This window comes from Macrobrachium rosenbergii, chromosome 48 (assembly GCF_040412425.1).
Source record: "Macrobrachium rosenbergii isolate ZJJX-2024 chromosome 48, ASM4041242v1, whole genome shotgun sequence".
Classification (NCBI taxonomy): Eukaryota; Metazoa; Arthropoda; class Malacostraca; order Decapoda; family Palaemonidae; genus Macrobrachium; species Macrobrachium rosenbergii.
The window spans coordinates 62794945-62821782 of record NC_089788.1 but is presented as its reverse complement, the minus strand read 5'-3'; the positions used below and the strand labels follow the sequence as shown (position 1 = coordinate 62821782).

The following is a 26838-nucleotide window of genomic DNA, read 5'->3' as shown; positions in this document are numbered from 1 at the left end:
CAAAGACCCCTCCGAAGGCATGTAGAATCACTTTTGTTGAGGCAGAGGAGGGGCAAGGAGCTTATCCGAGTGGTTCGACCGAAATGAATTTTCCTGCCCAGAGACAAGGTTATTCACCTGATCGAGTACTCTCTCATCAAGAGCAGACCATGGCAGCCCCACCGAAGCCTTTGGTTCCTTCTTGGGACACCAAAAACGATTCGAGGCATGAAGGAGGATCCACAGAAGAGGCCATGGTCCCCTCCCGAGACCACTGTGCTGATGAATTAGCGCAATGATCTCTGCAAAGGTCCTCTATATCTCGGGGGTGTCCGCATCCTGAGGAAGAGGACCCTCGAGTCCTTCTAAGATGCGGTCCTCCCGACCTACTCTCCCTGCAGGAGGGAGAACCTCGGCAGACCCCTGGGTCCCCTCCTCGACAACTCAAGCATACAATCAAGCCGGTCCGAGAACCGAACCCAGGGCGTAGGCCCTCGTAGCTGAACTCCGAGAAGAAGCAACCTTGTCGGAGTCCCTCCTGTCAGACTCATACCTCCCGGTAAAACCCCAGGAGGTTGAGGGGACAGAGAGGGGATCAAGCACTCTTTCCTGTCCTGCCATGAGAACCAGCAAGAGAGGTAGGCAGTGGGCAGTCACCAACCTGTGGTGGTGATGGCGGCATGGGTCTAGGAGAGCACCTGCGCCTTGGTGAAGCTCTGTCCCGAGGAGAGCAGAAGGTCCATCCGAGCAACACCCTCCTCCCCCCGGCAAACAAGGCCAATCACATGAGCAAGATCGTGGGCTGACCAGAGTCAAGAACTCAGGAGCTGCCTGACGTGAACTTTCGCCGTCCTCTCGACGTGCTCTAGTCTTCTACAAGGATAAAACCTCCTGAGAAGACTGAGCAGAGGACCTGGTCGCACACTCGAAGTGGTGCTGGCAGGAAGTGTTGAAACACCTGCATGTTTTGGCACTTCTCCTGTCCTGTGCCTAAACCAGACCAGGGAGTGGACTCGCCAGTGCTGGTTTAGGGTGCCCAAATTCTGTGGGATCCTGAGCACTCAGCATGACTCAGCTCGGCCAAGCACCCAATACTTCCGAATCTCATACAGAACAATCAATGGGAGCGGTCTCTTCTTGAGTGTCTAAAGAAACTCAGGAAGAAACAGGCACAGCACCAGTCTTAGAAGAGGACTTCTTCAAACCGGTGTCGGGCACCCTAGGCTCCCGAGACACAAGACTCCAGCAGGGTACACAAACCGGATCCCAAGCCCAAGGTCCCGAGGTCTGGGAAGAGCCAATGAGAGATCCCACTGCCTTCCCTGTGGAGGGAGGCAGCCCCTTAGAAGACCCGAGGTGGGACTTCTTATGGGGGGAAGAGGCCGCCTTCTTCTTTGGCTGACGAACCTCAGAAGAAGGGGAGGAGGCAGCAGATGACGAAGTCGAAGATGACGATAACGACGACACCTTATGGGACCTCTTCTTCGATTTCTTCCTCGACATCTTCTTCAGGATGGTGGTCAGGTCCCCCATCCAAGAGGAAGCAGCAGAAACCACAGGAACAGCCAGGGCTGCTGGGGCAGCAGGAGCATCAGGAACAGCAGGAGCAGCAACAGGAGCAACCAGGGTAGCTGGGGCAGGAGGCACAGCAGGAGCGGCCTGGGCGACAGAAACAGGAGGAGCAGCCCGGGCAACAGGAGTAACCAGGACAGGAAGCACAGCAGGAGCAGTCAGGACCACGGGTACAACAGGAGGCACAAACACCACATACTGGGGTGCCGGAGCATGAACGGCAGTCTGGTCCACCACCGTTGGTGATATCAGAGTTGGAAAGTGCGTTGACACTAATGTGGAGACCTTCCCAAATGCCAACATGGTTACTGTGGTCATCATCAGGGTGGCCGCAGCATGGGTTACCACCAGGAAATGCCTCAGGTGTGCCAAGATACCCTGCACGGATGGAGCGCCTGAGAGCCCCAAGGAGATCCATGCTTCTTGGAGTTCGGCTACAAAACCTGAAGAAGCAAGCAAAGTCAGGTGGGTAGAGGGAGACTCCTCTCGCTCCAAGGGAAAAGTTTCCCTCTCGGAGCAAGCGGAGTACCCCCGAGGAGAGGCCATCCCAGTTGACTGCCCCAACCCCAATGAAGTGAGTGAAGATGACGAGGGAGAGATTGCTCCCAAACGAGAAACAGCCAGAAGGGGAAGTTCACCAGGTGGGAGAAATAAGGGAGAGAGGTTAGCTATCAAGGGTGTAGTCAGAGGCATGTATTGTTCTGACAACGCCTTGGCAGCCTTCCTCCTATACTGTTTCCTCCCGAACTTCACCCAATGCACAGGCAACCAAGAACAACACTGCACAAGTAGTGCAGAGGACATGAGGGTCAACATCGATTGGCGATCGGAAGTGGGTACAACCCTTGCCGCCAACACCAGGGCACAAGCACTGGGTGACAGCCTTCCGAAAAGGATTAGATGATTCGTGGGTTTGCATAATTCAGAATTAATATCAAACACACATACAAACAAGAGCAAGCAAAAAAATAAAGATCCCACCAGGAAAACAGCAAGGACAATCAGGGCAGAGAGCTAATACATGTCTGCATCGCACTACGGCCAAAAGCAAATTGGAATGTTCACATCTGGGCAGGCAGGACTCCTGCCTACCAGATGCTAGTTAACTGCCTAACCATCTTGTTTGAAAGTTTAACAGCCCTTTCCAGCTTCACTGAGAGTAATTCCTAATGTAAAGGACTGAGGGTTTGTATATCGTGTAGGAGCAATTACCATTTTTAAATATAGAGTATCAACACTAATATACTATACAGTATAAGTTTCAGGGGGCCCTTGCCATAAAACAATCATACTGATTCTTTTAGCAGTCAATAATTTGCTTAAATTAATTTCATACCTTACAATTGTTACAATACTGAAATATTAACCCACTATTTTCTTACCTAAAAGGATAACCATTAATAAAGTTATATGAAAAATTGGCAATAATGGCTGTGAGCTCCAAAATAGTACCAGTGATGCTTATCCCTTCAGCACTCTTAGCAGCTAGAATTTTCAGAATCTGTGGCACCTTCACCAGAAGAGATCCAGCCACAATTCCCAGCCCCAAGCTCTTGCTTATTGCTGCTTTCAGGCATGGCACTGAAAAGAGATGAAAGAAAATGGTTGGATTTAATCTGTCATACTAACCCCTTTATGAATTAAGAACTATCAGTTCTTTCTTGGAATGTTGCTATCTTTGTATATTCGTTATCAAAACTCACTGAAAAACTTGGAAATCTGACAAAACAATCAAATACAGTCAATCTAAGAACAGTTGCAATTGAGTGAAACGAAGTTTTCATAATAAAACTAATATTGTAATACTTACCTGAACACCTGAATTTACCCTTAATCCCACTAGCCCAAACAACTCTCAAATTATCAACCCCACTAGTGGGAAATTTTAACAGCCAGCGTTACCAACGCTGCAGGTAAAATCCTGTCGCTTGAGCTACCATAACAAACTGTTGGCAATGCTGACACAGGTGAATGTCGACTCCTACCTTCGTCAATTGCTTTATTCAAGTTCAAAATTGATGTGGGGAAAGGAGGGTGGGAATCATTCAGGTGTTCTCATAAGTATTACAATATTAGTTTTATTATGAAAACTTCATATTGCAACACCCTCCCTGAACACCTGAATTTGCCCGATTAGCAACATTTAAAGGAGGAGGGATCAATTCTACTGCACGCCCTTTTTACAACCGCAGAGATGGTAGCTCACCAATCTGTTCTGCATAGGATATCTGTGTACTCATACACTCACCTTATCAATCAATGCTTTCGGTGAAGAGACATGCTGGAGAGTACTTTGATCGTCAGTCAGGTCAGTACTGTCCCAGTCCGTCGACCTCCCATGTGGGTCTTCAGAGCCTCTCATGTCTGGAGGAGTACGATGAGCCTCCCAATTCAGAGCCTCTCATGTATGGAGGGGAATGAAGCAGTGTGCAGAGCCACTGACCCTCCGGGAAACCCATCTAGGTTGCGGATAAGGCCCAACGACCGACAAATAACGAAGTATCTCAGCACCGACGAAAAGAGCCTAACCTACTAGAGCACCTCCTTGGACTCTCGTAGGGAGACTATCAAAGACTAAGATACTTAGAAACATACTAAACCTAAGTTCATGTGATTATACTATCACTGCTGCCTAAGATTCCAAAGACTACTAAAGGAATTCCTCTATCTGGTTAACCTAAGAACCTCTGAACTAAGAGAATACAACCTTAGCTAAATGAGCACACCCTTGATAATAGAGTTAGCCGCTACACATGGACTAAGAGAATAACCCTCCGACGAGGCAAATGGAATGTCTCTTAAGTAAAAAGACGTAACACTGAGACGGATTTCCAAGTGGCCACCTCCAGAATAGAAGACACTCAATAATTACTTAGAAAGATGAAATGGCCATACTCCAAATACTATGCACTCGGGGTAAGACAGAGCTTAAAGACGACAAGAACCCGGAGAAGCTGGGAAATCACCTCCCTCAGAAAGTAACTAATCACGTTCTTTGATGGCAGATGGGAAGGATTCCACGGAGGGACAAAAGAGTTTCTCAACCTTTGACAAATGGACATTTAATGCTCACAATGGACATAAAGACCTCTCCACTGGATCACCAGCAACAAACTCTTGCAGAGAAAGAACCCTAAACGAACGAGGCAGAGGGCTGACCTCCCCTCCATCTTCACCACAAATTCCAGAGGAAAAGACAAATACATATTTCCCGTATAGGAAACCAGCCTAGAAAATGCCTGAAGCTCGCCAACCCTTTTAGCTGTAGCTAAAGCCATAAGAAAAAGCACCCTCTTAGTCAGTTGTCTTAATGTTAGATCTTCAATGGGTTCAAAAGCAGGGGCGTGCAAAATTTGAAGTACTTCCGACAAATCCCACGGCAAGACAGGACGTTCAATCTTAAAAGAACATAATAATCATGGATGATCTTACTGCTAGAAATTTCGGGAAGATGGAAAGTAAATGTACTGCTAAGCATTGAGCGGTTGCCAGCAACAGCCGAATACAAAAGACCCTTGACTTTCCGAAGGAGTAAAAGAAAGCAAAAGAAGGTCTAGAGGTGGAATAACCCTCTTTAAGACACCAACATCTATACATTGTCCATCTGACCTGGTAAAGCTTACGGGTTGACTTTCTCAAGCAGAAAGAAAGCTATCTAGCCACAGCTTTAGAGAGTCTGGCCTGTCTAGCTGCTCACTCGACAGTCGCCATGCAACTAAGTTCAGCACGTGAGGGTTTAGGTGATAATGGTGAAAATGCGGTTGTCTGAGAAGATCTTTCCATTTGGGTAGGAACATCAGAACTTCCGTGAGGAGCTCTAAGAGTTCCGGAAACCAAGAGCGTTGGGGCCAGCAAGGAGCTATTAGAGTCATAGAGGTCTTGACACTCTCCCGCAATTTACTGATTACCTGATGAATGTGACCGAATGAAGGAAAAGCATACACCTGCATGTGATTCCAATTTTGTAACATCGCATCGGTGCCTATCGACATGGGGTCCACCATTGGTGAGAAATAAACCGGGAGACAATGGTTTATTCTCATCGTGAGTAAGTCCACAGCTGCAGGCCACTTCCAGAGAACCTGACATACTACTTCCTGAGCCAAGTCCACTCTCCCCCAATACCTGATGAGAGCGACTTCACAAACCGGCCAGTACGTTGACACTCCGATACAAATTGGGGAAGAAGAGACCGATCCGAAGAGAACCCAATTAAACATGACAACATCCAAAGGGCATGCGAAGGAGCCTCAGTCTGATTGTGCAACACAACCTCCAAAACACCTGCTTCCCTAAGAGAAATCCCTACAAGCCGAGACAACGCTGGAGACCTAGACAGGACTGCCTCATTCGATTCGTTGAGTGGCAACCTGACACCTGCCGAAGGATTATCTTGAACTGAATAACTCGCCTTACGCAGAGAACAAAGAGAAATGTCCTGCCTGTTAGAAGCCACAACTGACACTAGACGAGACCGTCCGCCTCCTCCAAAGCCTGCCTAACCCGACGAACCAAACCAGCATACACGAAAAAAGAGCAGGAGCTGGCTTAGTGGTATAAAAAGACTCAAAGACTGATTTGATGAATGCAGTTGGTCCAGAGCTCTTGCTTGAGGGTACAAAGAAGTAACATCCTCAAGCATACGTCTGTAATCTTTACTGCTAGCAAGAGGACATTCTAAGTCTGCCGGAATCTTCTAAACTTCCGGATGAGAATCCTGTTCTGCAAGTCCAAATGGTCTAAGACAGATGAAGGAGGAGGAACTGACCGAAACCCAGACGACGACGAAGAGTCTGCAAACAGACCACCATAACCAGAATGCTGAACACTGACACCTAACCGGGTACCCGGAGCTGAACGCACATTGTTGATTCCACCGGGAGGAAGAGAGAGAAGAACCTAGAAACCTGGCGCCGATTCCACATTGTTAACAAAAGGGAAGACAAGTGAGAGGAGCTGAACCCACATTGCTAAACCCTGGGGGAGGATGAGCAGACAAAACTGCTTGTGGCAGGACGGAAGAAGACAAAGAGGAAGGAGGGAGAATGCAAGAGGTAGAAGCTACACTCAAGAGGATCCGCAGTGGAAAATGACAGCTGCAACTCGTTCAGAGAAGGTGCCACAAGACCAGTCAAAACAGTGAAGAGCAAACCCAAACTAGAAGCGACAGGCAAACCCTGTGAAATACCTGATACTACCGGAACAGGCACTTGATGCAGAAGTAAGGGGTTGTGCGTACCCAAAGGGTTGGAACATGAAACGCCTGAGGCCAAATTCTGCCGAAACTGCGTTTTCATCTGTCTGGAGAAAGGAAAGGTGGAAGAGAGAGGAATAGCTGATGAAGAAAGAGTTACCTGAGAAGAGGAAATGCCAAAAGTCGAAGAAGGAGGGAAAGCGAAAGATGCAGAAGCCCCAGGAAAGACAGAAGAAGAAGAAGCCGAAGAGGAGACTGAAAAAGGAGCAATGGAGAATGTGGGAGCCAAAGATGAAGCGACAGATAACCCACAAGAAGAAGAAGAATCCTTAGAATGAAGGGACAAAAAGTACCCAGAATCTGCCCCTCCTTGATAATCCTGAAGCATATCCAACAAGAATTCTGGACACTCCTGTGTCACCTACTCTCTAATGTCAGAGAAACCATTAAAAAAAAAAAACCCTCACACCAAAAATCTGTACCTTTTTGAAAGACCCAACAAATCCACATTATATCCTGCCACATCCAATTGCCAATCACGCAAACCACTTTTAGAAGCCAAAAAAAAGACACCAGAATCTGCCTTACTAGATGAAGGAGAAGGAAAAACAGAGAAGGGGGAAACTAAAGTACAAGATTCAGGAACAGTCGAAAGAGAGTTAGGAGCTAAGGCAAAAGGATTCTGCCCACAGGAACTGAAACATTGACTTGAGACTTTGAGCCAGACCGAAACAGAAGCGATGAAGGCGAAAATTCTGCCGGAGCACAAATTCCACTCGGACCTGAATCTGGAACCCGTCCAAGAGAACGACTCTGTCCACATAATACTTTCTCCTCACTACCTAACCCAGACCTATCCATCTTTGTCACGCCTAGATCCTGATCCTGACTAACATTATCAACATTAAATTTATTATCAACACTACAAGGGGTTGGGGGGGGGGATCCTTCACTGCCTGCTCCGCGCTGAGGGGGCCGGCAGAACCTACCCACTCAGAGGCTTGCAGTTCTCCATTACCCTCAGCACCTGTTAGGGCTGGTTCTGGAACAGGCAGGGGAGCTGAAAAGGAAGATGGATTAGACATCCTAACACTACTACTATCCCTATCTGAAAATTTTTGAAAAATACTAGCTATTAAATTTGTCATACTACTTGCAATCCTATCCTCTATATGTTTGACTACCTCTGAACGCAGTAAATCTTTCAACTGATCTGTAACAGAAGCCTGAGACAATAGAGGCAATGAAGAATCGGAGCACCATTTGCCGCCAGCCAACGACTTGCGATGACGAATGTAGTCCTCCATCTCTTCTACCATCCAATCGGAACATTCATTGCAATGAGTCTGCACATCACGCTTAACCTTCCTACATACCTGACAGATTGAATGTCTATCGTGTCTCAAGGTACTCATCCATCTCTTGCAGAAAGAACAGGAGTGATGAGCGCTGGCATCCACAGTCGCTTGGGCAGTCGAAGTCGGAGTCGAAGCCAAAGGCGCGGTAGTAGAAGGAGAAAGAGAAGACTTGTCCATGATGACCAATCAAGTCTGGGAACCGGCACATCCAAATCCAAAAACGTTCCACATCAAAAATATCCAGAAAAAGCTCAGCAACCAAGCTTAAGTCATATATGCAGGAGAAAAACCCAGTACAGTATATACAATCCAGTTCTTCACTAGAAACTCAATTACAAAAGAGAAGTGGGGCAATAGGATTAAACTTCGCACTGCAGAAGGAAACAACCGTCCAGCAGCATAAACAAAAAGCAATTGATGAAGGTAGGAGTGTTGAAACACACCTGTGTCAGCATTTGCCAACCATTTGTTATGGTAACTCAAGTGACAACATTTTACCTACAGCGTTAGTAACGCTGGCTGGTAAAATTTCCCTCTAGTGGGACTGGTAATTGAGAGTTGTTCGGGCTAGTGGGAAGGGGGAATTCAGGTGTTCGGAGAGTGTATTGCAATATTAAACATTAGTAAAATTATATTCCGTCACAAAGTACTCATAAATTATCATGAGTGGAGGAACAAATCCACAGTTATGTCTGTGTACAAATATATTTAAAAATAAAGCTCTCTAACTTTATTTCTAAATACTGTACACTGTACACATACATACAGTAATTGCAGATTTGTTTCTCCATTTCAAGACTCATGCTACTGTGAGTATTTTTTAATTACTATGACTATTTAACTTGGGTATCAATATTCAAGTACTGAAAACAATTACAAGATAGGATGTAAGAATAATTAAGCAATGAAGTACATTTACTTGTACTGGTATGAGTCTACACAGAGTTCCTAAAATGAAGCTGAGAAGAATAGCAATTTATTATTATTTTGGATTTATAAAATAACAGATCTATAAACAAATTATCAAGCAAGTCAGTACAGTGTATAAAGTACAATAATGAGGGAGAAATGACAATGAAACATCAAGAAATTAAATTTCACAAATTCACTTAATGATTTAATCAACGAAACATTATTTGCCTTGTTTTTTCTTCAAGAAATTAATGCTTTCCTCCCACCTGACTTCAAGCTGGGAGAGTGCTGAGAGCCTATTTATGCTAATATCAATAAACTTAGAGTTCAATGCTTCCAAGAACAGTTACAGACATTAACATATGAAAACTTGGAAACAAAACTTAAGATAGGTCTACTTCAGTATTTCAGGGCCATTTACAAACAGGAGCCAATCTTGGAAGGCTCTCATCAGAAGCAAGGGGCTTCTTGGATACATATACAACTCTTCCATGAGATGCTCCTCCATACTTGTGTAGATCAGAACAGAATATAAAATTTGGGCAAAAGGCCAAGCACTGGGACCTCAGAGGTCATTCAGCACTGAAATGTTAATTGATGGTAAAAATACTTTAAAGGTGTAACAGGAGGAAAACCTCACAGTTCCACTATGAATCAACTGTTAGGAGAGGGTGGAAAGTAAGATGGAAGAAAGAGAATATGAACAGAGATACAGTAAAAGGAATGAAAGGGATTGCAGCTAGGAGCTGAAGGGACGCTGCAAAGACCCTTAGTAATGCCTACAGTGCACTGCATGAGGAACATTGACAGCACTAACCCTTATGGGGCCAAACTAGTGTAATCCTATATTCATTCTCAGAATTAGTCTTTTCAACTAATGATAGCTTTTATTTCCAACTTGGATTCACTTCAGCTTCAGTTTTTCTATAGATATTAAGGCATTTTTAAGGTCTTTTGATTATACACTCCATCCCATATCTTGACCTTGCTGTACATAACAGGTTTCACAATCATACAAACTTTATGGGGGTTACGAACTTGATGGTTTGTACAACCTAGGCCACTGACTTACAGACTGAATCATTTGACTGGCTCTTCAAAAAAGGCAGTTCTTTCATATCTTACAAATATAACTCAATCCATACAACTGCCCTGCAGTGACCAATTTTAATTTTGATAGCCGTGTCTGTCCTGCTCACTTGAGAATAAAAATATTAATTTTTTCAAAGTGATTTATATTTATCCCAAGTATTTTTGTTGGAACAAATGAGACAAAGCCTTCCATAAGAATTCATAAATTGGTTTTTATACTGAAAAGTATAAAGATCATTACCCACCATTTTGAAGGCAACTTCTTTTCAACCATTTTTTTGGTAACTTCCTTGTTAATTCTGAAAAAGGTTATGATATTTACATGGTAATAGAGGGATCAATCCACAAAATATGAGATGAAAAAGAAATTACTCTAACTTATGACCCTTTTTTAATACCAATAGATCCTTGTGCTCTACCATCACCAATGACATTCTTATACCTAGTTTTCTCTTCATGATGTTAGATGTGTAAGGAAGTCTTCCAACATCCTGTCTTGTGAACTTCTGCCTAAATTTCCATCTGGTACAAGCATTCATTTATACAATTTCTCCATGAATTTCTGGCCGTTCCTATCGGTCTTTCATCTCCAACTGCCATATCTACAATCTCATTAACTGTTCCTTCCCCATGTCATCTTATGCCAAAACCATCTCTGTCCATTTTCCAACTTCTGGGCACCACATCTCCCAGCACCTTCTTTAAACAAATTAAAAGTGCTTAAAAAGAAACGAATGCAGATGGCATCAACATTGAAAGCAACCTTTCCTGCAGTTCTTAGCAAATCCTCTTAATAAGACTAATTTTAGGGAATGCAGTCATATCTAGATTGTTTCTTGGGTCTTAGGATTAATCTGCCTTCTGGGCTAGAATTACAAAAGTAAATAAATCAAACTCACAACACTGAGATGCTGCAAACAAATGGACTACTGTATTAAATTCTCTTGTAATGTATCTGCATCCACCAAAGCAACTCCTACATGACTGTTTGTTCATATATTCTGTCTGTGGTGATTTCATGCTTCCATCTCATTTTGATTCATGGTTGTGAATGGTTATAATTATTTCTTTTGCCTCCAAAGCTAAGAAATGTCATGTCCACTGTCATGAAGTGAATCCTTTAATAATTTTCAACAATGGTACTCGTTAAAAAACTAGTTAAATAAGGATTTTCTCTTAGATTTTGGTGGGATTCTGAAAAATCTGATTCTCATCTTCATCATGTCTAACAAAGTGAGGGAACAAAAGAGAGAAACCATACCTTTGGGGTCAGGTGAAGAGGGGAGGAGGGTGTTATGAAGAAGAAAGTATAATAAAATTTTGAGTTATTTGGTTTCAGTTCTCAACCTGTTCCCACTGGGTGACCACCGCAATGCAGTTATATGTAGGGACTTACAGTTGTTAAACCAAGCATTCCCCAGGGAAGTGCATTTCAACTGTGTACATATTTTCCACCCTCATAACTCTATCATAAATTATACTGGCCTATTTTTGGCCTTCCAATCTTTATACCTACAACAGACCAAAAATTACAGTGAAACCTTAAGGTAACCTAAGCTAGACTTGGCTACAGAGAACCAGTTCTCATTAATATAAGGCCCTAATAAGCCATAAACACTAAAATACATAAAATTTTGTTAGCCCACATAGCCTAACACAAATTCTTAATTTATTAACAAAATTTTTTTAAACAAGAAGCTTTTTCCAACTTTATCTTTACAAATTATTACTATGTACGATATTAAAATTGTATAAATCAAAATCAATACTAGAACTTTCGGTAATCAGGGTTAAATTAGTTTTGGGAGGGTCACGGCTGGTCAAGTTAGGATCCAGCACCCTAGTTAGGTTGGGTTAGGATAGGATGTATACCTGTTGAAAGATGGCTTTTCTGATCTATTTCAGATTTTTTAAAGATTTTATTGATTTTTACTGGTGGTCCATAAAACTGGTTTGCCGAATTTTTACGGGTGGTTTACGAACGAAAGTTACCAGAATCATTCGAAACACCCACTACCGGTCAAAATACCTTTTGCAAAAAAAAACGCTACGTGCACTAAGCCTACAAAATTTTAACCAAAGGTCTAACAACGAAAGCTGTGCCTGGTGCAATTAATAAATCTTTATTTGCCGGCTACAAGTGCTAATATCAGCTCTATCCAAACGGAGTAGCCGTAAAATTCAGCCAAGTCCCTGCAAAGACTAGCCTACTCCATGACAATCAAGTCATGGCTCCAGTCATATATGAATAAGAGAACGACGTTTATCAAAGACTTATTGCTCATTTCTTACCATGAAGAAAATTAAATTTGATGAAAAACTCATCGTAGCAAGCCTCTGTAAGTACCAATAAGCAAAGCTGTCTGAAAATCGCAGCCATTCTCAAAATCAATTATCCAATCACGGCCACTATCAGCTGTTTCTGCCCGCAACGCAACGTCAGCTCAGCATAGACAGACAGACACGGACGCACAGGAACAAGGCAGATGGGACCTGCGGTCATCTACCTAATATAATCCAGAGTCACTTTCGATTACCATAATAGACTTCATTGCCAATGCTTCCGCGGTATTCACCGTAAAATTGAATATGACATACGCCATCGTATTTTGAGCATGATTCGTCATACTTTATCGTAAACTCTTTTAAAAACTATTCGTCAAGCAAAGCTGATGGATGCATCATCAGCGTCAAGCAGGAAAATCAAAGAGTTGACGTGTTCTTGTTCGCATCACAATTTGTTACAAATATATATTGAGATAGTCGTTTCCTTGGTGCTGATATTTTTTGGACCGATAATTTTCCTTATGTCTGTTGATTATTCAGTTGTTTTTAAGTCTTAAAAAATGTAGGTTTCTTCGTATAAAGGATTAATAATACTTTATCTTAATCAATGAAACGGTATTATAGCTTTAAAAAGAGGTGAGTGAAGATTACTGTAAAACCATTAATGGAAAACGTATAAAACAAATTTGTTATAGCAAACTTTACAGTTCGGCATCAGTTTGTAGGGACAATTCAAGCTTGATTCCTGTTTACCAAGGTCACATTTTCATCTTTACATATCACTGATGCAATGCTTAAGGAAACTGAGCTTTATATTTCGACCTTTTCTGCCGTCTGCTTAAATCTAATATTTTTTCTTTTATTTATTTGCATTATTCAGTTTCACCATTATCCTGCCACGATATATAATCGTATATTGTATGCATGCACTTAAACTATTTCCCAAGATTACCAAGAGAACTACTTGTGTGATTTACGTTGTCGCTATGTTATTTAATGAGTAAGACACTTCTAGCAAAATTTAATTGAAAATGGCGAAAGTGACTCATACTCAGTGTAATTAAAATATTATGGTTGCAAAAGAAGACACGATTGATGCATTTGTGATTTAATCTTGAAGGATTTACTTTTATTCAGGGGGAATAGAACATCCCTGTACAACTAAGATCTCCCATAATATCTTTTCATTACATTTGCCCCCAAATATTGGTCTTTTTACAGCCATTAGCTCTGTTGTATTGTAAATATAATGACGTTATAGGAATATATCACTAATCAAGATCGCTCATTTGTAAATGGTCAAGAGGCCTTCCTTTGTTAAGATAGTTGAAGTGAGCCTCTCTGATTAAGTATGTATGAGTATGACTCATTTGCATATGATTATGTGCCCTTAGTACCCAAAGAACTCTTGTTATACACTGCCAATTTAGGCGTTGTGTTGTTTCTCTGTAAAGAAATCACAAATTGTTAGATTTTCACCTTATATTTTACATATTACAAAATGTCACTACTGAATTTCTCTAACGCAATGTATTATGCAACGTCATTGTAGAACATTCATCCAATTTTTGCATGTAAAACCCTTGGGCAGACACTAGAATTTAGTATGTTATAGTTAGATAGCCTTGAAGTCCAAAGTAGGCTGCGCATCTGATAGCTTTCACACACAGACACAGACATACACAAACACGCGCGCACACACTATACTAGCCTTAGGGCAAGGGACCACGCTGGCAAAAGCGGCTTTATCTAAACCAATCATCCTGAAATCCCAGGTTGTGTGTAAGGCAGTGATATTGGTGACATATTCTCCCCGGTGAAGTATGTGTCAATGAAGATTAGATTACCCCTCCCCCGCTCACAAATAGCAGGCTACATTTTAGTTTCAATTCATGGAGTTGTCTTTAACTTTCAGTTATCCTTAAGCTAAATTACGTTTTATTTATCCCCTATAAACTTTTACTTATGTTAAAGTAAATATATCATATCAATGGAAAATGTCAACGAAAGTATTGTTCGGTGTGGGTCAATAACTAGACGCCATATACAGGAAAATCTATAAACGGAACAGTTGTTACAGGTGGTTTAAAAACTAAGTATTCCATACTAATACAAAAATGGCAGATAAAACATCACCCGAAGTACTTCAGTAACCAAGTATACCACATCAATTGAATATTGGCATGTAATCATTGCTGGAGTTGGTTCAACAACCAACTACACCACACTAATAGAAAGAAAATGTAAATGTAAACACTGCTTGAGGCGGTTTAATAACTGAATACGGCATAACAGTAGAAATGTAAATGTAAACGTTGCTCTGTGTGGTTTAATAGCTGGGAACACCATATACTAATATAAAATGTTAAAGGAGACATTGTCAGTGATGGTTTAAAAAGATGAACGAACGATACCAATGGTAGAATGTTAAGGGAAACATCACTAGAGATGATTCGGTAACTAAATATGCCATACTAATGGAAGAATACAAATAGAAGCGGTACTACTGAGAGTGGTTCAATAAATGATTACACACTATCATTGAAATAATTTAAATGAAAACATTGCTCGAGGTTGTTCAATGCAGCGAATCAATACGAAAAGGTCAAGTACATCGAGATCAATAGGCTAAGATCCTCGGTTAAAGCATTGATGGTTGAGAACAAGGTACTCTGTATGATGAATTCTCAATAGCATAATCAAGGTTTTACTTGGGAAGTAATGAGAACAAAATGTTTTTTAAACGAAATGTTTTTCAGTAATCCTTTAGATAATAATATTGTTTCATTCGGTATATTTTCATGCTTGTTTACATGATGGTTAATAAAGGGTTATTCGTTTAACTAATGTACAATAGTGTACAGTAAAAATATATTATCCAGGTTAAATGAGCTACCGTTAAATGTTTCAGTAGATCTCACGCTGCTGTATATGAATAAATGTACCCGGTTGCAATCTATAGTGAGGATGCGCGGGCAGATCACAAATTACAATAGTAACGGTGCTATTCTTATCATATAGATTGCAAGCAACATTTCCGAAAATCTAATACGACTTCGCCGCACCCCTCTTAAATTACTCATGTTCTATAACGAAAATTTTCAGTCATAGTTTAGTCAAATCATATCAGAAACTGTCATTTTACTTCTCGTACCGTCATGTGACTAAGTAATTAGAATGCAATGACTGCCATACCCCCATAGAACCAGTAGTGCATATTAATAAGGAAAAAATATGCATACGGCGAGCTCTGGAAGACTCGGTGTGTTCTATTGAGACAATTGTGTGGATGGAGACTGATAATTGAAAGATATATACAGACACTTTTTTCTACTAGTTTTGAAGAAATTGTCATAATAAGTCATTAAATGAACATGAGATCTTTCTATGTGACATTTCCCTTCCGTTAACCTAGGTCTTCAAGGAAAGCGCGAGCTTCCAGTGGTTTGCGCAATATGAAAATCATCAAACTAACTGAAGACACTACTCGGTAACTGAAGAAGAAGAACTTCGAGGTAGTTTAGGAACAACAACAAAAAGATCACAGAATAATTACGCATTAGTGGTTATTGTGAAGTTTGCTGATACAGAATTACTGGCCGACATGGAGACGGACGCAGCCTTATTATGGGGATTCTTGATCCTCATATTATTAGTCGTAGCCACGGTGACAGGACTTCTGATTCATTCCGGCCTCCTAACTACTGTCGAAGTTAAAACTTGCAAGTGAGCTTCTTTTACAGTTACACTTGACTAGTCAGTCATCTTTGTCTAACACTTTTGTTTGTTATATTAAGGCCTTGGCGTTTTCAGTACATGAACTGTTATGCTGTTGGAAGTTGGTATTCTTTGGCTTATTAATATTTCAAAATTTGTCAGGTAGGCCTAAAGACATCGTAAGAAGGCAAATGGTCGGGGTTGGTAACTTTCTTCAGGTTATGATCTGCTAGAGGCTGAAAGTATACGAGAGACGTGATGGCATTTTAAGATTTAGGCTATTGGTGGTAATTTCCGGGAGTGTCGATTCTTTCAGACCCCTCCCTACCCTAGGCATTATCCGTTTGTGTTAGGCCAATGACGGTGGGGATAGGGGGGCGTTTTCTGCTTAAAATTGGTAAAATGGTAAACCATTTTGTTATTTCTCGATTTCATGATTTGGATTAAGTTGATAGCCTGCTCACTATAGCAAAAATAGGTAAGCTTCTGCTTTTACAAGTTGTCCATAGTTGAATTTAGCAATTGCCTATTGCTGCATGAGAAATATGTCTTATGATAGTTTTGACGTTTTGAACAAGTTTGATGATGTTTGTAAGAAATATTTTAACACATTATTACTCTTGCCCTTACAATGTAATCTAATGATTTTGGGACAACTCTGTGTGTGACACTAGGGTTTATGGATAGAGAAAAATGAAAAAAGAGGATGAAATATGGGAATAGTAATCACATTGCCACTTCCTAACCCAATACAATAGCCAAGGATACTGGGTGCTGTCTTGATTTGAGAGGGTGGGGTGGCAAGTCGGGGTCTTTCCTAGATAGCCTAGTGACTCCCAAGGGTTTTAACCTGGTATGTATCCACTTTTTCTGCATGTTTATTATAACCCTGTTGGGGATTACTGTAAAAACATAAACAAAAGACTAAATATCATAAAGATAATGACCCCCAAAGAAATATTAGTCGTAGATAATGACCCCTAAAAACCTTTGGGGGTCACTGTCTAGGAAAGAACCGGCAAATCCAGCAGGACAACCCAGCTTAACCCAAAATTAAAATTTTTAATAGAAAGACAGTTTTACTTAGTGGACACTACCGAAGTTATGAACCAAATGTGGAACATTATGGAGTTAAATGGCGAGTAAAAGATTGACATTAATTGAAGATAAAACAGAATAGAATTTTATAGCTGAAAAGAAACTGTAAAAATAAATGGTACAGAGGTGCATATAGTAAAAACAGTAAGAAATATAAGCGTGGTAATTAATGGAGATCAAAACATGAAAGATCAAATTGTAGACTTTTACTTTACACCATAATTGGATTCCGGAATTAAAAAGATGACTTTCATGTTTTAATTTGTACTTTGAATATTCCTGATATTCATTTCAGTAGCAAATTAGTAATTAAATACTGGATCCTGCCCCTCTTATATCCTAAGATTATTGGGGAACACAGTGGGAAAGCAGGGTTTTTAGCTGGGAAAAATAAGTTTAATACAAGGATGTATTAAATTTAACCTAACCAAGGTTGCTGGTTCCTTAGCTGGATGCTAGATGGTGAGGCTATAATTTCCTGGACCCACCCCCACCAAATCAAACCTAGGACACTAAATTAAAATAACAATTAGGGTTGGGATTTAACCTAACCTAGGATACAGGAGCTGTAGCTGGCCAGTGGGGTTTTGCTTGGACTTCAACCCCCCCCCCCCAACCTAACATAGGGTACTGTAAGTTAAAATAAATAGTAGGGTTGTCATTGGGGACTCTGGGTCCTTACTGGCCTAGGGTTTTGGCTCCTCCTGGACCTCCATCACCTGACTTGACCTAGGGTACTGTAAATTAAAATGAATAAGGTTGTGACCTAAACTTCCCAGGTTACTGGGTCCTTACTTGGCCCAGGGGGCTTCATTCCCCTCCCCTTGACCCGTCCATTAATATAGCATAGGTTACATTGTCAATACTTATCCAGTTCATGGTGTCCTTTTAAATATTTTCAATAAATGTCACCCTAACCAGAAGAGTCATGGAGATTTTGAAATACATTCTTGGATAAAAAATTTATGTAATCCCCCTTCCCAAAAACCTCAGTTTCCCATTGTGGTCCCCCCATAATTGTTGGATATAAGGTGTTCCAGTATCTGTAAATTACTAATTTACCAAAATGAAAGTTAGAAATATTCAAAACAGAAAAAATCAGCTGTAATCATCTGAGGAACAAGAGTTACATATGTGCTCCAAAGGAACCATGACTATGAAATAAAGCTGTCTTTTTTTTAATCAGTACTGGAATTCCCCAATTGGCAAAACTTACAAGAACTCATCATGTTCCAGCATTGTCCATGTACCCACATATCCAGATGACAAAGCCATTCCGAGTACAGGCAGTCCCTGGTTAATGGCGATCCAGTTTTACGGTGCTTGTCTAGCGGCAAAAATCGGCAATTTTCGGCACTGAAAATCGCTGAGTTCTGCTTATCGGCACTGATAATTGGGTATTGGCGCCAATACATACCTAATAGAGGCTCTGATAACTGAAAATCGGTGATTTTTGGTGATCATCACACCTCAGAACGGAACCCCCACTGATAACCGGAGACTGCCTATGCTAATCATCTCTGCCCATAATGCTCTAGGACAAAAAAAAAAAAAAAAATCCCATCAGGAGCCCCACTTACATGGAGTAGCAACATTTGTTGGTAAATATCTTTGTAATAGCAAATTTATGGTAGATTTTAATGAGATTTTAATATTAAGCACATTAAGGAGACTTAAGAACTAGGCAAACACTCCAGTATTGAGAACTGGTAGTAAAGTGAAAAGATATTTATCAAATATTAAATGTAGTGAAAATAGGAGATTATCACCTAAGAATTAAAACTTCAATAAAGAAATGCCTAAATGTGGTTATGTTGGAAATACTTGTAATCACAAGACTAGAGGAGGTAATTAGTCTAAGCAGTGACACCTGGAATAATTTCTGAAGAAGCTTTAGTGATACATACATAAGAAATTCAATTAAACAATAAACTGTATCAGACAAAGAAATGGTTTGGGGCAGATAGGCCAAATGAAGGCTGAAATGAAGGCCATCATGAATGAACAAGGAGGATGATGAAGATGATAACCATACCAAGAGCGCTATTAATCCTGGAGGAGAATCCAGAACTGCATGCTAACCAAACCTGACTTGTAATACCTAAGGTCCTGCCTGACCAGGGTGCACCCCAACCTAACCTAACCTAACCTACAGCACTATAAAATATGCAGAAGTATCTCTACCAATCTTTGCCATGGCTCCAGAATGAAATTGATAGATGTAGGGTGTCGGTGGGTCACTGATACATATCGGATGGAAATGAAAGTCAAAATAGTCATTAAAAACAAAAATTAATAGAAAGCCATTTATCAGTAATGATTTAAATGATCAGCAATCTGTAAAATTAAATGGAATGTGTTAAGCCCTATAATGTAATCTAAATAGCATGGAGTTGATCTAATTATGCTGCAGTAAATATAACAAAATTTAAATTTCATAGCTTTATCATCTGAATGGTCTCTGCATTTTTATTATTTTTAGTGAAGTATTATTTTTAGCCAAAAAACTTAACAAATACTAAAGACAGCCTTAGAAAGGCAGATCTGATAAATTCAGTGAGCCTAAAACTCTACCATAATAACAACACCTAACAGGCAAAGTGAAAGGAATCGTATGACTGGTATGTAGTAAAACAATTGGAAAACCATTCATCATTGGGTAATGTTAATGCTCTCATAATAAAGAGGTTGGTGAAATGGCAGCACATTAGACTGAACTACAGTTGAAAAATACCCCATGATGATTAGGGTACCATATGTAAACAAACAAAAGATAATCTCTTAATCCTACAAATATTAGGTAAACTACATTTGCTGCGGATATTGCACAAAAGAAAATCTATCAGTTTCTAGGTAGCAGTAGAAAACAACGCAATGATTATAGTAAGTTTTAAGATAATACTGCAGAAATAAAAGATTTTACTGACAAATAAGTGGGTTGGTGTGTCAGACTTTGTGTAATGTTAAATCAGTGGCAAAATTGTGTTTTTATATGAATAACTCATCAAGTAATTACATTGCTATAGTTTCTATTAACTGCAGCTAAAAATTTTGAAATTTGCGGAGCGCTCTATTTTGTTTGGCTAGGTGACTAACCCTGCCCACTTTCGGGTTAAGAGAGGAACAACTAACAAAATTATTCAGTTTGTTTCTGCCGGCTAATGGCTGTACACCAGCTTTTAGAAGCGTCTCTGATTTTGGAATTCATCTTTTCTAATGGTTTCTCATCATATTTGGTGAAATATTCTTGCTTTGATAGCCTTTCGGCATTATTAGATAGAGTTAGACTCTGTTTTTTTACCTTAGACTCTGTTTTTTTACCTTTATTGTGATTTTCTTTATAAAGACTCCTTTACTGATTGTGACTTTAGTTGACTTGTTTTTCCCAAATGTCAGACTCAGTTTGACTAGCTTTACGTATAGCAGCAAAGGCTGCAATATGCGTTTGACTAAGGAATCGTACGATTCACATTCTATGAGCACGGATTGTAAGGGATAAATTTGTTCAGAAGATTTACGATGTAATGAATGTGTAGACTGAGACAGTAAGAAGTGGAAGACTTTAAGATCTCATTTAAACAAACTGGCTAGAGATGAAAAGAGAAAAGCGACAGCCAGAGGATTAGTAAGTCTTTAGCTAGTCAGAGATCTCCTGTTGATCATGATATTGATAATGCTAACATCTAGATTGACGTTCCTGTTATTTCTGTTGATCCCGTACCAAGTTCTCCTGCTATGCAACCCACTCCTTTACCCTGCTGTCTCGCTTCTGAACCCAAGACCATTGCCAGCCTTGAGTGTAAAATTGATTAAAGGTTCGAATTGATTGTCGAATCTATTGCACAATTAGCCTCTTCGATTAAGGTCCTTATGGACAATAAGAGTGATTCGGAGCACCCTGTTACTCCTAGTGCCAGTGCAGTGTCGGTGGAGCGCCTGATTGTGCCTAGTATCAGTGATATGTTGGTGGAGGAGGTGGCTGCCCATCCCGTCAATTCTCCTAGGCAGATGTCAATGTCATACACCCCTAAACTTTGGAGGAGTCAAACTGGTAGCCTAAGAGAGGTCGGTAGGGTCTGCCCACCGGTAGTCCCCCCCTTGGTTGAACCTGTTGTTGAATCCCAGGTTGCAGCCAAACGCTGCTGGAAAGGCATATCCCTGGATATGCATTGTCTTTCATTTAGCTCAGATGATTCTTCTCCCAGACGCCAATGGCGTTTTGTGGATGAATCACGCCCTTTGAAAAGGCGTGCGGGTGATGTGTCTCATTCTCCTCCAGTACCGGGTATGAAATTCAAGGAACCTATTTGCAGTCGTCTCCCGTCATGCAGTCATTGGGACAGTCCAGAACATTTTCCTTCTGTTCTGCCCTTGGTAGAGAGTCAGAGAGCGACTTCCAAGTATCCTGCTTCTCGTAAGCGCTCTTCATCTAAGGCGTCTTCTGAGCATCCTCTTGCACTCGAGACTCCTCTCGCTCCTGAGCGCCCTGCAGTGTTGGAAGCTCCCTTGACTGCCGAACGCCTGGTTTCTTCCGAGCGCCTGAAATCGTCTCAGCACTCATTGGCTCCTTCTCGTGCTGCTGCATCAAAGCGCCCGTCTTCTCTAGAGCGTCACAGAGCTCCTGTCTTTGTCCGTCCACTCTTTGATTCATGGATCGCCAACTAAAGCGCCCAGTGACAACTGAGCTTCCTTTGGCTCCCAATCTTCCGTTGGCAGCAGAGCGTCACCATGCTCATGCTGCCGACGTTTTGACTCCTTTTGCTGTTATTGTTCCCTGAGCAGTTGGGCGTTCTTCTGTCTTGAACTTCTGCACCTCAGGCTTTACCCTCCATGGTAGACCCGATTCAGAGCAAGCTTGGCAGTATTTTGAGCCTGTTGAAGGAGGCTCTGTCAGCCCCCCAGCCTATGGACTTAGCTTTGTCTCCTGCATCCTCGGACGAGGAAGAAGAAGTTATTGCTCAAGATGCTCGTCCTTCAGCTTATGCATCACTGCTAAGGTATCTTCTTGCTACCTCCCCAAATTGCTTTTCGCCTGCAGCTCCTTCTTCATCTGCGTCGACTTTTCTTGGGGAGTCACAGTCTTCCAAGTCTTCGAGACTACCGAAGTTAGTGCTTTCTTCTTCCGCCAAGAAAGTCTTCGGTATTATTGAGGGATGGCTAGTGGAGTAGAGGGAACAAGGTAGAGCCATTTTCAGCTTCCCTCCTTCTAGATTGTCTAAGAGGAGACAGCTCTCTTATGCCACAGGGGAAGCTCCTGTGGGATTGTTTGCCTCCTCCCAGGGGGACTTCTCCGGGTTGATCGACTCCTCTCGTAGATCTACCTTTGCTTCAGCGAAGATCATGTTCAGTTCGACGGAGCTCTCACACCTTAAAAACTTGTTTAAGGTGTTCAAAGTGTTGAGTTTTCTCAGTTGGGCAGTGGGCTCTCTTTCCCGTAAGATTAAGGACTGCCCTACTATTCTTGAAGATAGTGCCTCCAGTTTGCTTGTGGTCTTCTCTTGTATCGGTAAAGAAATCAGAGACGGTTCCCTGGAATTAGCTTCCCTTTACACAATGGGAGTTCTAAAGAAGAGACAACTCTGATGTTGCTACACCTCTAGGGGAGTGACTCCCTCCCAGAAGTCGGCCCTTCTGTTTTCCTTTGTGGATGATCATCACCTGTTCCCACAGGCTACAGTTCTGAAGGTTTTTTCAGGTCTTCAGAAGAAGAATACACAAGATCTTGCCCAATCCTCTAGGCGTCCTAAGGAGGTGCTCGCTCATACCTCCAGGACAGTCTCCCCGCTGCAGACTCGGCCCTTGCGTGGCAGCAGACAAAGATCCCTGTCTAGATCCCGTTCATCCAGCAGATTTGTCTCCAGAGCCATTATGAGATCCTCATCCTGTTCTGCCTCTAGTAAGTGAGAATTTCGTCCTTCTCTTCTGGGAGAAGTGGAGAGGGGGGTGGGGGGCAGAGCCCTGGATTGTCAACATTCTGAGGGAAGGCTGTTCTATCCCCCTTCAAAGAAAAGCCACCTTTAAGCAGCTCTCCAATAACATTGTCAGCGTACTCCAAAGGCTTGAAGAAGTCTTTGGTCCTCTCAGAAGAAGTGTTGTCCCTTCTCAAGAAGGGGGCGATAGAATTAATAGAGAATGTGGGCTCCCCGGGGTCCTACAGTCATCTTTTTGTGGTGCCCAAAGCTTCAGGGGGCTGGAGACCCGTCCCGGACATAAGCGCATTGAATGTCTTCGTTCAGTAGACAAAGTTCAAGATAGAGGCAAATCGGACTGCCATGTCATCCATTCTCCAGGGAGACTGGATGACATCTATAGACATGCAGGATGCGTACTTCCACGTCCCAATACATCAGGAATTGAGGAAGTTTTCTGAGGCTCGTGTTTGGGAACAAAGTGTTCTAGTTCTGCGCTCTATCTTTCGGGTTATCAACAGCGCCTCAAGTGTTTATCAGCGTGCTTGCTCCCTTAGCAAAATGGCTCCATCTGATGGGAATCAAAAGCTCCCTTTACTTGGACGATTGGTTACTTCAGGCCCAAGCCCTTTGTTGGCTGAACCGGTTGAGCTTCAGACTGTCATTCGATGGGCCGGAGTTCAATTCCCGCGGCCGGCTGATGAAGAGTTAGAGGAATTTATTTCTGGTGATAGAAATTCATTTCTCGCTATAATGTGGTTCGGATTCCACAATAAGCTGTAGGTCCCGTTGCTAAGTAACCAATTGGTTCTTAGCCACGTAAAATAAGTCTAATCCTTCGGGCCAGCCCTAGGAGAGCTGTTAATCAGCTCAGTGGTCTGGTAAAACTAAGGTATACTTAACTTTACTTCAGGCCCAATCGAAAGAGAAATGTTCGGAGGACCTTCAAAAGACTCTTCTCCTAGCCCAGGAGCTGGGAGTGATGATCAGTGTTCAGAAGTCTCAGTTGATTCCATCACAACGGATTCTTTATTTAGGGATGATAATGGACTCTGAGGGTTTTCTGGTTTTTCCCTCGCCAAAGAGAATACAGTCTAACCTCAAGATAGTGCACACATTCCTTCTTGTGGACCAATGCTCCGCCAACGAATGGATGAGTCTTCTTGGGATGTTATCGTCCATAAAACAATTCGTACTCTTGGGCAGACGTCATATGAGATTCTTCTAAGAATCAGTTGGTAACTCCAGAGATAAAAGAGAGGAAGGTTGTAGAGCTTAGAAGGAAGGTTGTCGCAAGGTAAATCTCTCCCTTTGAACCCCAACCTAGACTTCTTCTCAGACGCGTGAAACCTAGGCTGGGGAGCTCTGTTGGGGGACAAGGGAGTTTCAAGGACCTGGTCTCCGGAACAAAGAAATTGGCACATAAATGTCAAGGAATTGAAGGCAGTTCATCTGGGGTTACAATTTTTCAAAGAAGAAGTGTACAACAAGACAACCAGAGTGCACTCCGACAGTAAGACTGCCCTGGCGTATATCAAGAACCAAGGGGGGGACACACTCTTTCTCACTTTATGAGACGGCAAGGGATCTTCTGCTTTGAGCAGAGCAATTTCAAGTCAAGCTTCTTACTCGCTTCATTCAGGGGAAGCTCAACATTCTGGCGGATGAGCTAAGTAACCGAAGACAGGTGTTACCCAAGGAGTGGACTCTGGATCCTCATGTTTGCTCGGATCTTTGGAAGTTGTGGGGGACTCGGGTCATAGGCCTGTTCGCGACTTCCAGAAACCATTGTCTCCCTCTGATTTGCTCGCCAGTTCCGGATCCTTTAGTGTCGGTAGCCGATGCCATGCTTCAGGACTGGTCAAACCGTCACCTTTATGCGTTTCCCCCCTTCAGCATGATAATACAGGTGATCAGCAAATTCCAAACTCACCAGAATCTGTCAATGATCCTAGTGGCCCCCTTTTGGCCAACAAAGGAATGGTTCCCAGATCTTCTCGACCTCCTCGCAGACTTTCCAAGGTTGCTACCTCAAAAACCTCATCTGTTAAAACAACCCCACTTCTGGTGTTTTCATCAGGAATTGTCTACTCTGGCACTGACAGGATACAGACTGTCAGCAAACTTCTTAGGAAGAAGGGGTTTTCAAGATCGACTTTGCAAGCAGTTGCCAAATGCAGGCAACAGTCCTCTGATAGAGTATATCAGGCTAAGTGGACAATTTTCAGAGATTGGTGCAGGAAGCGCAGAGTGTCGTCTTCTCAGATATCTTTAGACCGACAGGAACCTGTCATCCTCGACGATCAAGGGTTATAGGCCCATGTTAAGCTCTTGTCTTCAGATACAGGGGAGTGGACCTCTCCTCTAATCAGGATGTATCTGATCTAATTAGATCGTTTGACAATACGAGACAAAAAGAGTTAGCAGTAGTGCCATGGAATCTGGATGTGGTCCTTAAATGGTTGTCTGGTCCCCGATTTGAGCCTATGCATTCGATTTCCCTGAGAGATCTAACTAGAAAGACCCTCTTTCTAGTCGCTTTAACAACCGCAAAACAAATCAATGAGGTCCATGCAATAGACAAAAGAGTGGGTTTTTTTCCAAGAGAATGCTGTGTGTTCCTTCTCATTAAGATTTCTAGCCAAGAACAGGTCCAGTTCCAATCCATGGCCTCGTTCCTTTGCAATTAAAAGCTTGTCTGAGATTGGAGGCCCAAATGAGGAAGAGAGAACTCATGAAATTAGGGCTGTAGCCACTTCGTTGCCATTCAAGCATTTTGCCTCTCTCCTCGATATTGCAAGCAACTTTTTGGAAATGTAAGTTGGTCTTTGCAACTCATTATTTGAAGGAAATTGAAACAGTACGATAATTGTAGTACTCTGGGTCCATTTTCGGTGGCTTTTGTGGCGTTAGGGGAAGAAGCGTAGGAAGTAATCCTTCTTTCCTTTCTTCGCCTTGATTTGAGGTGGTTGAGTTTTTAAGGGAGCCGGGGGGTACAGTGTACTGGAGTGCCCTCCAGTCCTTCGTAGTGTGGCAGTGGTTTTTAACCTTGTATGGTATTAGGTGACGTTTATTTCATTGTGGTTTTTTCTGTACTACGTCCTGGGCAGGGGCAGCATTATTACCTTTGTTAGCAGTTGGAATCATCCTTGCTACAAGGTACCCACTAATATAGTAGGCGAGCCTTGGCTATACCGCCGCGCCACTATACGATAAGGAGAGCGCCAATATAGGCAGTACCTTCCTGCAGCAGCTCCCTTATCAAGTAAGGAAACAACAGGCATTTTTTATTGCTAGCAATCCTTTCTATTTTCAAATTCATTACCATTATTAATGTTTTGGGGGTAGATTTGCTCATGCATCCCACCTCCTGTCAATGTGGGAATTAGCAATGTAAATACTTGGTAAGTTATTTATGTAAAAATGACATTTTGATGACAAAAGTTATATATATATTTACCAAGTAATTACATGATTGGAGTCCTCCCTCCTCCCCTCACATGAACATTATGGCACAAACAAATTGAATACTTTTGCTAGTTGTTCCTCTCTTACCCCAAAAGTGGGTGGGGTTAGTCACCTAGCCAAACAAAATAGCGCGACCCGCAAATTTCAAAATTTTTAGCTGCCGGTTAATAGAAACTATAGCAATGTAATTAATTGGTAAGTATATATAAAACTTTATTTTATTATAAAAATGTCATTTATGTTTAAGGGAAAA

The 26838-nt window shown here is 41.9% G+C and overlaps 2 protein-coding genes across 4 annotated transcripts in view; one reads left to right on the top strand and one right to left on the bottom strand.

The window, feature by feature from the left end:
- Positions 1-12737, bottom strand: part of LOC136831467 (mannose-P-dolichol utilization defect 1 protein homolog) — a 37029-nt gene extending 24292 nt beyond the window's left edge. The window contains exons 1-2 of the mRNA XM_067091963.1: positions 12400-12737; positions 2934-3132 (exon numbers count right to left, since the gene is read on the bottom strand). Coding sequence (XP_066948064.1) covers positions 2934-3132; positions 12400-12487 — 287 coding nt within the window. The 5' untranslated portion in view covers positions 12488-12737. The remainder of the gene's footprint in view (positions 1-2933; positions 3133-12399) is intronic.
- A 3077-nt stretch (positions 12738-15814) lies between these two features.
- Positions 15815-26838, top strand: part of LOC136831466 (testis-expressed protein 264 homolog) — a 51793-nt gene continuing 40769 nt past the window's right edge. Inside the window, exon 1 of one of the 3 annotated variants that reach the window (XM_067091961.1) lies at positions 15815-16119. In XM_067091961.1, coding sequence (XP_066948062.1) covers positions 15998-16119 — 122 coding nt within the window. In that variant the 5' untranslated portion in view covers positions 15815-15997. The remainder of the gene's footprint in view (positions 16120-26838) is intronic. The other 2 variants (XM_067091960.1, XM_067091962.1) reach the window with 2 other exon arrangements.